The sequence below is a fragment of the Meriones unguiculatus genome, chromosome 11, assembly GCF_030254825.1.
Source record: "Meriones unguiculatus strain TT.TT164.6M chromosome 11, Bangor_MerUng_6.1, whole genome shotgun sequence".
Lineage (NCBI taxonomy): Eukaryota > Metazoa > Chordata > Mammalia > Rodentia > Muridae > Meriones > Meriones unguiculatus.
The window spans coordinates 113,086,384-113,102,672 of record NC_083359.1 but is presented as its reverse complement, the minus strand read 5'-3'; the positions used below and the strand labels follow the sequence as shown (position 1 = coordinate 113,102,672).

The 16,289-nt window shown below is 43.4% G+C and overlaps 1 protein-coding gene and 2 long non-coding RNA genes across 6 annotated transcripts in view; 1 reads left to right on the top strand and 2 right to left on the bottom strand.

Annotated features, from left to right (window-relative positions):
• LOC110563676 (uncharacterized) overlaps positions 1 to 2,010 on the bottom strand; it is a 53,782-nt gene extending 51,772 nt beyond the window's left edge. The window contains exon 1 of the long non-coding RNA XR_009584723.1: positions 1,911 to 2,010. This is a non-coding gene — a long non-coding RNA (uncharacterized LOC110563676). The remainder of the gene's footprint in view (positions 1 to 1,910) is intronic.
• The window catches only part of LOC132646438 (uncharacterized), a 25,550-nt gene continuing 10,634 nt past the window's right edge, over positions 1,374 to 16,289 (top strand). Inside the window, exons 1-2 of the long non-coding RNA XR_009584733.1 lie at positions 1,374 to 2,256; positions 4,891 to 4,988. This is a non-coding gene — a long non-coding RNA (uncharacterized LOC132646438). The remainder of the gene's footprint in view (positions 2,257 to 4,890; positions 4,989 to 16,289) is intronic.
• Positions 14,109 to 16,289, bottom strand: part of Cd34 (CD34 molecule) — a 24,541-nt gene continuing 22,360 nt past the window's right edge. For 2 of the 4 annotated variants that reach the window (XM_060364973.1, XM_060364970.1), the window contains one exon: positions 14,109 to 15,600. In XM_060364973.1, the coding sequence (XP_060220956.1) occupies positions 15,415 to 15,600 (186 nt within the window). In that variant the 3' untranslated portion in view covers positions 14,109 to 15,414. Of the gene's footprint in view, positions 15,753 to 16,289 lie in introns of all 4 variants that reach the window. The other 2 variants (XM_060364971.1, XM_060364972.1) reach the window with 1 other exon arrangement.

Below are 16,289 nucleotides of genomic sequence, written 5' to 3'. Positions count from 1 at the left end.
AGGGGCACCCCCCCCCCAAATGGGCAAGGTTGGCAGGCAACTGAAAGAGGAGGAGGAGGAGCCAGATTTTTCCACTGAACGAAAAGCATGATTTTCACCACTGCTTCTGTTGCCCTGGTAACCAGGGACAGCCCAGTGGAGAGTACAGTAAAAGAACACCATGTTTATCTTTGCTGTCTGATCCTCTTCCCTGACCACCTCTTGTCCCCTAGGTCTGCTCCAAATGTCGTATAATGCCAGCATTATCGTTCTAGTCTGTTGCTTAAAACCTCAAGGTCAGAGCTAATCCTTACCTTCAATCATATCATGTGTTCCACATCTTAGGGTCATCCCACCACACTCACCTGCCATGCCAGGGGCCTCAAAAACCAAAGCTGGACTCAAAGCTCAAGAATGGCATCCACTCTACCAAACAATCTACCAGCAAGGTGAAATAAAAGGGCAAACTGGAGAAGACTACCCAGCCAGCACCTTTCTTAGTACTGGACTGCTGGGGTGCACTGGGTAATCTATTCAGCCAAACCCCTCCTGTTCCAAGATCATCAAAAGTCTGTGGATGAGCTGGGAGAACAGGTCTATCCAAAATCCTTCATAGATTCTTTCTCCTACATGAACATGGACACCCTATCAGTGTGACCTCAGAACAGAGACAGAGCTATCACCATGGGAGATTATATAAGTGTTACGTAACATGGTGGCACCAATAGCACCAATGCAGTTATCCAATGCTAGAGACAAGCCAGGAGTGGAAACCAGCCCAAGGGGCTGGCATACAATCCTCTTGCCACCAGTGCCAAAGAAAGCCAGGCCCTTGCTGCCTCAGCCCTGTCTATACCTGCTCCTTCCACCCCAGAGGGCAGAGAGACTTGCCTGGCTCCTCTTTCCGTGCTGGGTGGCAGGCGGAGGCCACAGCACCAACACCACTTTGGCTAAAGGCAGACTCTGTACAGCCTGGCAGGAGGGCATCCAGGAGCCTGGGCAAGGGAGCAGGAAGGTCCAGAAACCCTTCTCTCCTGACATAACAAGTACTGCAGCAGCAACAGGTTTGGCTGGGCCAGCTGTCCTCTGCTCTGTCATCTGCTCTCTCTAAAAACAAATTATGTTAAAAGTGAAGAAAAGAAAAGGGCATATTTGGCAAATGCCAAATCCCATCTCTGACCACAAAACCAGGAAGGGTCCTGAGTAAATTCACCCTTTTCCCCGTAGTCCCATTTTCCCCATATGAAAGCTGACCATCTAGGAACTGCACCACCAGAGCTGTTCACAATACCGACTCTAGGTGCCCCATCTTTGCAGCAGCCTAGGTTGCCAAAGTAGCTACCCTGGAGGGCTTGCTTCTTCCTCCCCTCCCCCCTCTGCGGCGCAGGCGTCTGGGGCTGGGCTGGTGGATGAGCGGGCAAGGGGGCCGCTGCTGGCCATTCCAGAGGCTCTATCCACGTCTCCCATTGCCACTACCACACCCGCCTTATTAATGGCGTTGAGGGAACCGCACAGAAGCTGCCCGGCGGCATATCCTCTGGCTGCACCTGCGTATCCAAAGCTACACCCCGGCCTTTCCCCACACACTTCGGAGCCTCTGTAGAGCTAGAAGGTGCAAGCTGCCCCGTCTCGAACGTGCAGCGCCGTCCCTCACCCCCTCAACCACCTGTCTCCGCTTCCCTCCCCCGAAGCCTCTCCAAGTCGCCGCACCCCTGCGCAGCAGCACCGTGTTCGCCGCCTACTGGGAAGTCGAGTCGTGGGGCGCAGTTCAGGTTTGTGCGCCCCGGACTGCGGCCCCTCAGGCCTGCGCCGTCCAGGCCACTGTCCGCGCCCTCCTGCTGCGAGGCGGCAGCGGAGGGTAGGCGCGGCCGGGCCGAGCAAGCAGGGGTCCCGCGCGGCCGCCTTGGCTCATCCCGTGCCGTAGCTCCTACCTGAGCGGCCGCCTGCTTCCGGCGCTGCACAGTAACCGCGGCCCCGAGGCGCGGCGACTCGCGGAGGCGCAACGCTGCAGACTCGGTTTCGAGAGCTCCGCCCGCTCTTCCCACGCTCCGCGCCCGCGCCGCGCCACCCTGAGGCCAAGTCCGGCGCTGCGCCTGCTGGGAACGCGGTCGCCGCCGCCCATCTGTGCGAACTGCAGCAGAGGACCTGACCAACAGGGTCCTGGCCAGCAGGCCTGCCCTAAGCCGAGGGCTAAATCAGAGATGACCAGTTCTTCACTAGTCCTGGTTCCTCTGACCTTTTCTTCCAGAGTTTCTCTCTCGCGACACCTCTTAAAAGGTAAAGGGTAGATAGAATAAGTGGATCGGGCTTAGGCATCTGAGGGCCTGTGTGGTGAGATTCCCAGATTATGCTTCCGGTCTACCTGTAAATTCTTGCTCAGGAGTTTTCTTGACAGTTCTCTGACTTAGACCCTTTAGAGAACTGAAGAAGAACTGTGGACCCCAGAAAAAATACACACCCACACAGAATCAGAAATTTGCGTGGTATTTCAAGGTACTTTAAACTTCTCAGAGTGCCATGACCACCAAGTTTAGACCTCTGCAGACTTGCCTTTGGCAGGTAAGCCAGTTGGCAGTTCCTGAATCTGCTACCTTGTTGTCTTTCTGGGACATCTTCACCAGTCTTTGAGCCCATGTTTCTGCCTATAAAAAATAACTTTTTTTTTTTTTTAATAATCCCAGCTATGGGGAGTGGAATCAGAGCAAAGACAGGCTAATTGGGAAGGAGGCTGGTTGTACATCCTATTAGAAACTTGAGCTCAAGATTTAGTGAAATATTTTATCTTGAAAAAATAAGGTGGAAGGGACTAGAGGAAGACACCAGATCTCCACTCCTGAACACACACACACACACACCCCACATCTCCACACACACACACCCCACATCTCCTTTCCTTAAAGGCCAACACAAGAACCTCTTCCTCCTTTATGATTTTCCAGCATCACATTCTCTCTTCTTTTTAACGGCTTAGATATACATGCACCTGTTGCTGTTTCTGTAGTTTATAGTAAACATTTTTAAGATCAGTATTTTGCTTCTGCAACTAAAGTAATTTACATGGTGAATTTATTTTACAACACTTTATTAATATTAAAAAATGAAGGAATGCAGGGGAATAAGAAGCCCACGGTGATAACTAGAGGAAACTGTACCCTTCTTCTTTGCTTCAACACCAATATATATTCGTCCAGGTATACCTCCATGGCTGGAAAACATGGCTGGTGAGATCTTTTCATTTCTTATTCTTCTGGACAAAGAAGCCCCAATTCAGTGGTTGCTAGATGAAGCTAGAATGCAAGTTCATGCAGAATGCACCTGCCAAGCAGCAGTTATTCTACCGCTAATGTCCATGAGTTCAATAAGGAACACTAAGCAGCACATGTAATTAAAGACACTAGAATGTCACCAGAGATTTTTCACTTCCTACAATTCAATCACTATTTTCTGTGACTTTTTCTGGGAGATATGTAAAAACCAACCTATGACTGCCAAAGAAAGTATTCCACTCAAGTTTAGCTTAGTGAGCCTGTGAATTTGTTGAGGTGGCTTATAGGAACATGGATGACTAAAGGTAGCTACATCACTGAAAAGCCTGCCCTCACCATGAGTGAAAACTCATGAAGTCTATAACTGTGGAACTTCTTGCCCTACTTACAGACATCTCTCCTCAGCAATTGTTACTGCTTATATAATCTTATGGAGGGACCTTGTGACTTGTAAATTTCAGGAGCTTCTTGAAACTCCTCAGTTTTGAACTTTGTGAATTTAGTTTGCTTCCCAAGTCTTAAGAAGACTGCCTCCATTAAGTGCAATGGTGCACACCTATAATCCCAGCACTTGGGGAGGCTGAGGCAGGCAGATCTCTATGAGTTTGAGGCCAGCCTGGTTTACAGAGTGAGTGCAGGACAGCCGAGGCTACACAGAGAAAGCCTGTTTCTAAAATCGTGAAGGAGGAAGAGGAGGAGGAGAGGGAGGAGGGAAAAGAAGGAGGGGATTGCTTCTAGGAAAGGCAATTGCCTCTATAACACATCATATCCATACTCTACTTCCTAAATCAAATCTCAGAGGTCCCCTTCCTCTCCATTCCCAGCTCAGGACCATTATTTCTTTTCTGAATTTCCATATTTGTCTCTACTCCACCTGCACTTCCTGCTTCTAGCCTTACCGGGCTCAGATCAAGGCCCACATCTGCTATGGCCTGTATGTGTGTCCTCTTAAAAAATTATTTGTAAATCTAGAGATCCAATGTGATAGTATTTGCAGGTAGAAACTTTGGGGTGTAGTTAGGTCATAGAAGTGAAACTCTTGTGAATGGAATTAATGTCTTCAAAGAAGGGACATTTGCAGGTTGCAGGCTGCACACAAATGCAGTCTCAGTACTTCAGAGTCTGCACTAGGAACATCATGAGTCCCTGACCAGCCTAGATTACATATCTAAGAAGACATAAAAGGGTACACCTGGGAACTTGCTCATTTTTACTGCTCCCTGCCACTTGAAAAATAAAATAAAATAAAAAAAACCAAGAAGGCAAGATAAACAACTGCAAAATCAGAGGCTGACCATCGTCAGAAACAAATTTTCAAACATCTTGATCTTGGGCTCCTCAGCCTCTACAACTATGAAAAATAGGCACCTTTTGTGCAATCTATCCAGTCAATGGTTTTCTATGAAAGAAAACATTCCCACTTGAAGAGTCTCCAAAAGTATCAATCACTTCTCTACTTAAAGCCATGTGAGATCCGGTAGTGGTTTGAAAGAAAATGGACCCCCAACTGTTAGGAGGTGTGGTGGTCTTGTTGAAGTAGGTGTGACTTTGTTAGAGGAATTGTGTCACTGGGGTTGGGCTTTGAAGTTTCAGAAGCTCAAAACCAGGCCTAGTGACTCAAAGTCTTTTTCCCTGCTGCCTACAGATCAAGATGTAGAACTCTCAGTTCCCTCTCCAGCACCGTGCCTGCCTGCATGATGCCATGTGTCTGATCATGATGATAATGGACCAACCCTCTGAACTGTAAGCCAGCCCCAATGAAATGTTTTCCTTTATAAGCGTTGCCCTGATCATGGTGTCTCTTCGCAGCAATAGAAACCCTAACTAAGACAGAGTCAAACCTCTTCATCTGGTTCACAAGGCCACAAAGATCTGTCCTTAATTGTACCTGCAGCCTCCCCTCTTGGAACTTTCTTTTAATTTAATTGCATGACAGCAGTCCCCTTCCCACTCAGCAATGAACACTCACCCTGCTACATCCTACTCAACTTCAGCTATCCCCTTTACCTTCTCTCGCATCTCTGTTCTGAATCTATTCTTTTTATGACATTAGCCCCTCAATACTGCCATTTACTTCTGTGACATCTGCTTTCTCTGCTATGGTGAGACCTCTGCACCAATGTTCTCCAGGCTTAGCATAAGGCCTGATGTAGGTAGAAACATGCACATCCCTATTAGGTAAATGAAAGGTAGAATATAACACCCCCCCACACACACATATAAGAGACCTTGGGACAAATATAGCAGTACTCTGAAATATGGTAAGACCAGGCTTGTTTTATTCTGATTAATTTTGGTTGTTTTTTTTATTATTATTATTAATTTCTTTCTTTCTTTCTTTCTTACTTTTTTTTTTTTTTTTTTTTTTTTTGAGACAGGATTTATCTGTGTAGCCCTGGACTCACTTTGTAGACAAGGCTGGCCTCGAACTCAAAGAGATATGCTTGCTTCTGCCTTCCTGAGAGCTAGAATTACAGGCATGTACCACCACACCTGGTCCAAGCAAACCTCAAGCTCATAATCTTTCTGCCTCAGTATCCTGAATGCTAGGAATACAAGTATTTGACATCACACCTGGCTAAAAGACAGAAGGCTAGATTTTAAAACTGAAACGGCTCACTATTTTCAAATGATTTCCAATATTTCTGAGTCTTCAATTTCCTTAACTGAAAAATGGGGATGATGACATCCAGTATTGCTCTTAGATATATGTGATGGTTTTTTTTTTCATTTTTTTATTAGTTACAGTTTATTCACTTTGTATCCCAGCTGTAGCCCCTTCCCCCCTCCCCTCTCAATCCCACCCTCCCTCCTTCTTCTTCTCCTGTGCCCCTCCCCCAGTTCAATAATAGGGGAGGTCCTCCTCCTCTTCCATCTGACCATAGTCTATCAGGTCTCATCAGGACTGGCTTCTTTGTCTTTCTCTGTGGACTGGTAAGGCTGCTCCTCCCTCAGGTGGAGGTGATCAAAGAGCCAGCCTATGAGTTCATGTCAGAGATGATCCCTGGTCCTATTATTGGGGAACCCTCTTGGATACTGAGCTGCCTTGGGCTACCTCTGTGCAGGGGTTCTAAGTTATCTCCATGCATGGTCCTTGTTTGGAGTATCAGTCTCAGAAAAGACCCCTGAGCCCGGATTTTTTTGGTTCTGTTGCTCCCCTTGTGGAGCTCCTGTTCCCTCAAGTTCTTTCTATTCCCCCCTTCTTTCAAAAGATTTCCTCCATTCTGCCCAAAGTTTGGCTATGCATCCTAGCAGATGTTTTGATACCCTGCTGGGTATCAGAGGCCCTCTATGATAGGCTCCTGTCTGGTTCCCTGTTTTCTCCCTCTTCGATGTCTCATTTGCCTTTCTGAATGAAGACTGAGCATCTTACCCAGGGTCCTCCTTCTTGTTTAGCTTCCTTGGATGTACAGATTTTAGTATGATTGTCCTATATTATATGTCTAACATCCACTTATAAATGAATATGATGGTTCTTTACAATTTTAAAATCCTCTCCATCTATATATTACTGTTATGTTATATATTATTAGTTATGTTATATCACTTCACTTGATCCTCACAGTAACATTTCACTTGGCAGCTGATATTTCTCATTTTGTATATTAGGAAACTGAAGTGGATCAATGGAACACCACTTGTCATAGGTTACCTAGAGAGTTACCCAGGCAACAGAAATTTGAAGTTGGGTTCTAAGTCTAGGGATTTTCTACTACTACCACCCCACCTGCTCCTCCCTTCCAGCTCCAGAGGAGAAAGCAATGTTGAGCGACATATGTTACAGTCACATGGCTAACCAAAGGAGACACAGAACTTCTGGAGGGTTTTTGATGTATAATATAGTTTGGTTTGGAAAAGTTAATAGGAATAGGAAGAAATGAGTAGTTGACCTTGAGGCTAACCCTGTACACAAATCTTTGTCCCTTTTTGTAACTTAATGGGATAATTGACAAACCATCTTTATATGCCACTGGACACCTTCAGGCTCCAATATTACTAGAAGCTGGGGGTCTATTTACTCCATATTTACAATTCTGCACATCATCAAACAGATGTCAAACTCTTACAAAATGTTTTTTTTTTTTTTTTTTTTTTTGGCTTGCAGATATCTGGACAAATTAACCCCTGAGCCTCCATTTCTCCTTTCTGCAAAATGGGATTGTTAATATGCCAGCACATGGTTATGAGAATTGAGCAAGATGATGAAACAGCTGTTGCTTGTGGAAATACTTGCCCCAACATCCCACCCTGTGTCTGATTGTTTTCATGCACATAGGATATCTGTTTAGCAGCTAGGCAAAGGATAGAGCGGAGCTTAGGCACTTTAAAAGCACTGAAGGAGTAGGAAGCCTGTTGTTCTCTCCTGCTGTTCCATTCACAAAGGAAAGGAATTTGAGGCTCAGAATTTTTTGGACCTGTTCAACAATGACATATGTCTTATGTAGTAACGTTAAGTATGCTGATGGCTGTTGCCTGAAGCCACAAACATATTTGCTATACAAAAGGTTTTTTTTTTTTTTTTTTTGTGTTTGTTTTGTCAGGATGTCTCTATGTAACCCAGTTTGGCCTCAAACTTGTAGTTCTACTGCCTCAGCCTCCCAAGTACTAGATTTAGAAGTGTATATTACCACACTCTCACATAGAAGGAATTTGATGAGGGGCAGGAAGCATGGACCGGTGAGTGCTAAGACAGGAGAGGAAGAGCAAAGTAGTTTTCTTTACTGGCCACAGTTGGGTAAGATAAGTGCACTTGAACATCAGGCAGAGTCTTCTGATACCACCTGCTGATGAGTCTTCTGATACCACCTTTGCACTGAAATATATATATATATAAGTGAAACTGCCCTTCACAAATCTTCTTGTGATTGCAATAGTTTTTTTCTTTAAAGATTAAATCAGTTTTCCCCTTTCTTTTCAACAAAGACAACAGCTCTTTGGTTTTTGATAAATGTTCCTTTCCTTGTAGTAGGTGGATTTGCTGCAGGCACTAAGAGCTGTGCTTTTAAAGCATACAGAAGCCCAGCTGTTTGTATCGGCTGCATCTTTTTTCTCCTATTTTTTGCCCTGAAGGCTGGGGTTTCTCTGCTTTGTCAGGTTGATAACATGTGGAAGGGAGAGAAAAGTTCTAACTAATAGACTAATTAGTGATACAAGCCTTTAATAACTGATTATAGAAAAGTCATTCCCCACTTTCAAGTGGTTAATTTATTTATTACTGTTGTGCTGCATTAGGGTAAAGTATCAGTTTCTAACTACTGGTAACTTCAATTCCTTTTCTTGTTTTTCCTTTGCTATAGTGTGCTTAGACAATATGAAAGAATCAAATCAGCTGACAGGCAGCTCTGGTAGATGTGCTAGGACCCTGATGCAACCATTTTTTTTTACACGATTAGGAACTATAGGAACGGTGAAAATCCAGCTACCCTTATGTAGTGAGAATTTTGGAATTTTGATATCTTTAAAAATCACAAAAATATTATAAGAATATTATAATATTCCAGCTACCCTTATGTAGTGAGAATTTTGGAATTTTGATATCTTTAAAAATCACAAAAATATTATAAGAATATGTTTTCCTTTTATCCCCAGGTGTGGGATAAAAGGTACAACACCTAACTGATTTTCCTCATGCTTTGGTGGGGGCATGATTTTGCCAGCTGCAGATATTTTCTGTTATTGTGTAATGTTTGGAGTTGGGACTTTTCAAAGGGGATATAAATGCTAGAGCCCAGAGAGGCAGGGTGTGGATTGTTGGTTGGTTGTTGGTTGCTGTTGGCTGCTCTTGGTTGCAGTTTGTTAAGTAATTGTGCACAAAGAAGAAACAACAAAAATAATAAATTAGATATCCTAATGGTGAAGATAAAACTTGCCCCAAGGAGCTCAATGCTCCTAACCAGCAGGAAGTAGTCTAATAATAATAATATCACCCCTGACTTTATTTAAGGGATCTTTTTCCTTTCCTCTCTATCTTTTCTTCTCTCCTATCTAGTGTTAGGGGGTTGAAAGGATGGAGAAAAAAAGGTGGAGAAGGGAGGAAGAAAAAATCCACAAAGTAGCTAAGACAAGTTACACCCTTATATGCTTGCTTTTTAAAAGCCCTTTCTTATGGCAGCTTCCACCAATGGTTATAGCCTACTAGCTTTGTCCTTTAAAACCAGCCCAGTATGGAGCTTAAAAGCATATATTGACTTTCAATAGCCTGGATGCCAGTCCTGGCCTCCTCACTGGCTGTCCTAGACTCTAAGACAAGTCCTTTCACTTAATTGTACCTAAGTTTTCTCACTTGTAAAATGTTGCTGTGGAATTCTTATCCTTTGGACATTACATGGCCATTATCATCTTGAAATCAGAGCAGCTATAATCATTCACAAGTGATCCTCCTAATATCAGACCTATTACCATTCTTTCCAAAAAAGTGGGTGAGGAGGGTCAGTGGATCCTCAATCCTGTCCCACCCAGCTTCATGTAATCTTGCTCCAGTTTCATGTGGTTTTGGGAGGTGCTAGAGAATATAGGATTCCAATAAAGTAGCATTCACAAATTGTATTTGTGATGGGATGGCTTTTTGGTGATGAGGCCTTTGTGAGTTACCCATGAGTAACTCTTCACTCATGCACCTATAAGCAAGCCAAATAAACTCCTTGGTTCACCAAGCTGGATGGAATTGCTTTGTGTATGTGTGTGTGTTTTTGGTTTTGTTTTGTTTTGTTTTAGTTTTTGGTTTTGTTTTCTTTTGTTTGCCTGTTATTGGAGTCCAGTCTGGAATGGAGAGGTTTATTCAAGTGTCCTCAAGAAGAGTAATGTGGGAATCCATTTGTTATTCCCTAATGTTGAACTGGGAATTCAATGCAATAAGTTGTGTTGAGTACTTAGCACAGTACTTAGTACATACTAAATACTCAGTACTATTAAGTATATGTAGTATGTAAGAAGATAATTTAATGGATGTTAGTAGAATAAACCAGTAACATAATTTATGAATAGATTATGAAGCCTTGAAGCTTAAAGGAGTGAAAATAAGAGGAAATGAATAATAAATTAAAATAATAAAGGTCTTTAGTTGAGGGCTTATCAATCAAGGTCTATGTTCTGAGCTAATTGCTTCTTGTACATTCTTTCATCTAATCCTTTTGTAACCTGATTTTTATCTGCCTAAAATCACAGTTTGTTTGTTTTATAATTCTGAGCCACCATACAAAATTATATGAGAACTGTGTGTTCGCCCAAGATTTCCAAGGACCCAGAGAACAGGACCACTTTGCACAAAGATTTTTTACTTAAAACAGGCACAGCACAGGATACTTACCAATGTAGACACATCCTAAAGTCCTTTATGGATGCTCCCAGCTACTCTTTCCTAGCTATTCTGCAATCATGTTTCCATCTCTCCAAGATTCTCAGCCACCCTCTACTGCCTCCTATATCTTCCTTCAAACAGTATATTATTATGCAAAGAAATTTAGTTTTTAAACAAAGTCTCCACTCTAGGCTATTTTCAACCTAAATTCATAGAAAAATCTTGGCTACTCTTCTTCTTAAAGATTTAATATGTTTGTGTGTGCCTATGTGAATTTCTATAAACCACGTCTCATGGTTTATAGAACCATGGTCTCAGGTCTGATGCCTGTAGAATACAGAGAGCAGCAGAACTCCTAGGAGTTACAGGCAAGTTGTAAGCCATACAATGTGGGTATTAGGAGCAGAACCCACATTCTCTATAACAACCAGCTTTCTTAGCCACTGAGCCACCTCTCCAGTCCTTTGTCTGCCCTCTTTAACCAAACGTTACTAAAGAGTTTTCTTTGACCAATGAGATTAATTCTAAGATTAATTCTGCCCCACCCCAATGAAGACGGGAGCAGTCATTTGTGACATGACATCTTTTATATATTATTTTTAAACTTTTTTTTTTCACAAATGAAGAAACAGAGGGTGAAAGGGATTTGAAATGTAATACACTCAAGGTCACATAGCTAAAATCAGAGATGAATCCAATTGTAGGTTGTGCAACTCCAGAGCCTCATGGGTTGACCACAAAGTAGCTGAGGCAGGTCCAACTACTTTCATCCATGAACCAAGTGTAACTCAGGAAATCCTGCTGTGGGAGAGCTTCGAGGCTCAGAGGAAAGTGATTGATTAACAAAGGTCAATGACATTCAGATGGGTTAGAGCTTAGAATAACTGCTGTCCTACAGTTTTGTTCCTAGAATCCATCACTGCTGAATGGCTGCTCTGATTGCTTCATCTGCTGGTGCTGCCATCTCTAAATTACATTGTGTTGTGTTCATCTTTGGTAAGCCATGCTCAGGAAAGACAAGGCAGATTTTTCTTTTGCTTATTGAATACTACTTTTGCAAAAACAATTTCATCAGTTTGTTTGCCAGTGGTGTCTAAAATGGCTAACCGAATTATGGAGGCTCCTACAAAAATTCCATAAAGAATTACAAAAAGAATAGTTCACTTCTGTCCTAGTGTTATCCCTATTGGTGTGAGAAAACACTGACAAAACTCAATTGGAGATAAAAGAGTTCACCTGCCTTACATCAAAGGGAAGACAGGACAAGGGCTCAAGACAGGACCCTAGAGGCAAAAACTGAAGCAGAGGTTGTGGGAGAATATTTCTTAACAGGCTTGTTCTCAGTTTAGTATTCAGCTCTCTCTCTTACACCCCCACCCAGGACTGCCTACATTGATCAACAGTTGAGAAAATGCCACACAGACATGCCCACAGGCCAATTTTGTAGAGGCAATTCTTCAAATGGGGTTCTGTTCTTTGGTCTCTGTCATGGCTATCAGGTCAACTCTTAAAGTATCACAGTGGTTGTCTGCAGGCCTCAGTGCTAGCTAAGGTTTCAGTCTCCACCAAGGATCTTGGAGCATACTTTAAAGAGGACCTTAAAGGGGAAACTTATATGTATTTTCATAGTTCTGAATATTACCTGGAAAATGTATGTGTATTTTTACTGAGCTTAAATATTTTGCTGCCTTTCTCCTCTTCTAGAGCAATAAGCTATTTGAATGTCTGCTTTATCCTGTCTTTAGAGCAGCCACACAGAGTGTCCTCAATAAGACTTGTTGAATGGCTAAATTGTGATAGCAAAATCCTCGGGCTGTTCAGTGGGTTTAAAAGGAAATGAGTAGCATCCTAGTGCACAAAATCGTTAGCTTATCCCTGGGCTTATGCAAGGACAAGAAGACATAGAATTGATCTTTCTAAAATAGAGAGGATAGTATGCTTGTCCAGACTTGAAGGGCACTGTCATATATCTGTTTATATGAAAATCTGGCAAAAGAATCCATGTGTGCAACCAGAATGAATGCCAAGCCTCATAGCCTTCTGGGACTTTTGTCCTAGGCTTAGGACCTGCTAGGCTTTTGAGTTCTGGCGCAGTACACAGTGGTGAAATTATACAAAAAATGTAGTTTTAAACTCACTCAGAAACATGTGACTGGCATTGGGGCACCTAGCTAAAGAAACCTAGAGGCATCTGCAGAAGAGCAGGAAGCTAAGATGAAAGGAAGCCTCACATTCAGGACATCCTTCCTAAAGTCTTGGTGGATTCACTTTACACAGGGTATTGTACTGAATATGTCTTTAAAGTCTTCTCCATCATTACCTTTCTATACTAGTGTGTGTGCTCTATGAATGAGATAAATTGGACTAGACTGTTAAGAGTAGGGCAACGCCAGAGAGAAATCCAACAAGAAGTACCAGCACTGAGGCTGAACAGTGGGAACCCAACATGGCCAGCAGGTGGTGCCATTGCTGCATCATGATTTTCAGGCCTCATGAGAAGGGAAGTGATGTTTTAGGAAGCAAATCCTCTCGAGGAAGCTATCTAGCTATCACAGCCACTACTTCATCTATCCCCAGCACATATACATCTTTTTTTTTCTAAAGCCTACATCCTCAGAAATGCAGGGTAAAATTGCCCAGTTGCTTCTTTTCTCCCTCCAATGTTTCCAAGGACTCCATTCCCAATACATACTACTTTCCAGATACCACTAACCAGGGCCAGACCCTTAACTGGTCATCATTGTAAGACATGCTATTAAATGGAGGCTAACTAGATTTTTATGTTTAATCACCATCTCGCCTTTCTCTGATTCCCCAAACAGCCACCACATTTTGAGTAAGGTCTAGCTTTGTCCCCTGGCTTCCTTAATCCTAGGGAGAAGTCTCCATTAGAGAAGTTAGACAAAAGCTAGAAATAAATGAGTTGAAGATGTATCTGGCTTTGACAAGATAAGACTAGAAGAATCCACAGTTGTTTAACTCCTAACCCCCTATGCACTGTTGACACTTTTAGGGGTGCTTCCATAGGCCTCTGAAAGTCCAGCAGTACCCCTCCTCCACTTCCTGTAGCATAGAGGCAGATGACTTGGAATGTGGTGTGAACAAGTGCTTACATATAGCTGCTGTTATCTGGGATTTGGCAGCCAGATCCAGAATAGACCTCACATAGTCCTTCCTGGTTATGCTGGGTTAGAGGATGATCAGATGGCATGAAGCTTTTCCTTTGTTTTGTATATTTTGCATATATATACAAAAGCCACTCACATGCCCCTCTTCCCAGAAAGGTATTTCTGAATATTCAATATGCCTCACTTTCTTGAAAGTCCTGTTGCATTGCAGCCTGCCCTTCTCTCCACTATGAAAAGCTTCCAGCCTCTCTGCTTCCCAACATGGAGGGGAACTTTTCACAGAGCCACAAATTCTGGGCATCTTGGCTGGTATCTGTGTCCCTCTGCTATGCTAATCTCCTCCTTGTTTGACCTCCCTTATACTGCCACACAGTTTCCCCAGGCCTGATATGGAATCACGCTGTCACTTAGCACGCTCAGCATGATAGAGCCAAAGCACAGATTTCATCATCACTTTAATTACATCATTCTTACTCATTACTGTTTATTCAGAAAAATCCACTCAATCCTCTCATCTATGGAAAGTTCTGTTTCTAACCATCATTGAAATCAGGATCCCTGTTCTCCCCTTTGGAAAAATAAGAGAAAGGCTCCTGGGTCAACCCCAGGAGAGGAGCTTGTAGTCTTTGTAGGCATCCTGAAGCTCTGACCACAAAGGGATATAAAGCAGTGAAGGGGTTGGGGCTAGAAAAGACACACAGAAAAGAGTCTGCCAGGGGACTGAGGCCACAGCTCCCCCAGGAGTCAGAGGGAGGGGAAGTCATAGAGTTTAGAGAAGGCCACAGGCCTTAAAGCAAGGGGATTCCTCTGAAAAGCTCAGGACATGAGGGTTTTAGCTCAGCTGGGCCTGGTAGCTCAAGCCTGTAATCCAAGCTACTTGGAAGCCTAAAGCAAGAGTTTGAATTTAAGGCCTGCCTGGACTACATAGTTCAAAGAAAGTCTGACCACCTACATGAGACCTTGTCTCTAAATAAAAAGAGGGAGGAGGGCTGGGCTCAATGGTAGAGCACTTGCTTAACATGTGTGAAGCTCTGGTTTCAATCCCCAGCAACAAATTAAAACAAAAAACAGAGGCACAGTTCAAAGCCTAGTTCCACTGTCCTGTCTACATTGAACTAGTGAGAATTTCTGTGTTACCTCAAGAGACTAGGTTGAGCTGTTTCTCTAAAACATGGAGCTCAATACCAGGTTCCAGACAAAGTTGTTCTGGCCTCTGTGGACAGAGGAACAGTTAAGCAAGAGAGAAATTAGTGACTAAAAGAGGTATAAGGAATGTATTTTAAAGTAGCAGTGTTCTGGCTGTATCCTTACAAGGGAGCACATGTCAGTGATTACCTTGGCTTCCCTAAAGTAGGGAAAGAAAACAGAAAGAAGAAACATTTACTCTTTCCTAGGAGGAAGTTGTATCTGAGAAAAACTAGTCTTCCCAAGAGTTCCTGTGAAGAGGCAAGAGAGGAGGAGAAAAGGGTCCAAGGCAAGTGCTACATAGCCACCAACCTTCTTGGCAGCTCCTCTAGCCTTTGGCTTTTTCCCACCACTACTTGACCCAAAGGTCAGAGTTTGGATATAGTTGCTGAATGTGCAAAGGGCAGTTTATCTGCCTCTGCAAAGGTGAACAGTCCCAGGAACAGTCTTTAAAGTGTGTGTAGTGGGAGAAAGTAGGACATGAGCTGAAGGCAGCATGAGATCAGAGGCAGAGATCTCACTTTTCTGGATACCACCCAGTTTTGCCCACCCAGCCAAGTCACAGTTCTGTGTCAGCCACCACATGTTGTCTTGTTGAATGGCCATTTCTGGAAGTGGCCTGGCCGGTCCCGTTCTCCTGAGCCCCTCGGGTCACATTGGCCTTTCCCTGAGTTTCAGGGAAGTCCCCAGGTCCTGAGCTATAGCCCTGGCCTCCACCATTCTCCGTGTAATAAGGGTCTTCACCCTGGACAGTATAGAAATAAAGGAGCATTATCTGGTAAGTAGGGTTGTGAGGTAATGTGAGGAGAACACAAAGGAAGTAGGAGTGGGGTGGGAAGCAGGTACAGCTACATGTGCAGGCTCTTTTCTTCCCAACAGCCATCAAGGTTCCAGCTCCTAGAGGAGAAAGGATAGAGGAGAGGCACCACACAATGTTAATATGATTCAGTAACCAACCCCATAAGAAACCAATCTCAGGGGCAGAAGAGCCTTCCCAGTAGATACCATCCATTGGCAAGAGTCAAACTTCAGCTTTGCCCCTCCCTCTATACAGAAACTTCAAGAGAAGATTTTCCTTCCATATGACCCACGCTTGTGAGGAAAATGGCACCCACGGGGCATTCAATATGTTTACAAATAAGCATGTGCAATTTTACAGCCTATTCTCTTTTATCCAGCTGAATTATCCAAGACAAAATGTATAGATGGCATAAATCATCAGCTGTGACAATGACCAGCAGGTGGGCTTGCCCCAGTTTACCCTTCTCCCCATTTGCTGCATCTTGTTCCTACTCTTTTGTAGATACAGTATCTTCATGCATGTATATCCCTATATCAAAAACAACAGAAATACCTTTTATGGTATTTCTTCCTCTCCCTTTCATGACATCCATGAGCCTCCCCAAAAATTCATTATCTTTCTCATTAGACTTT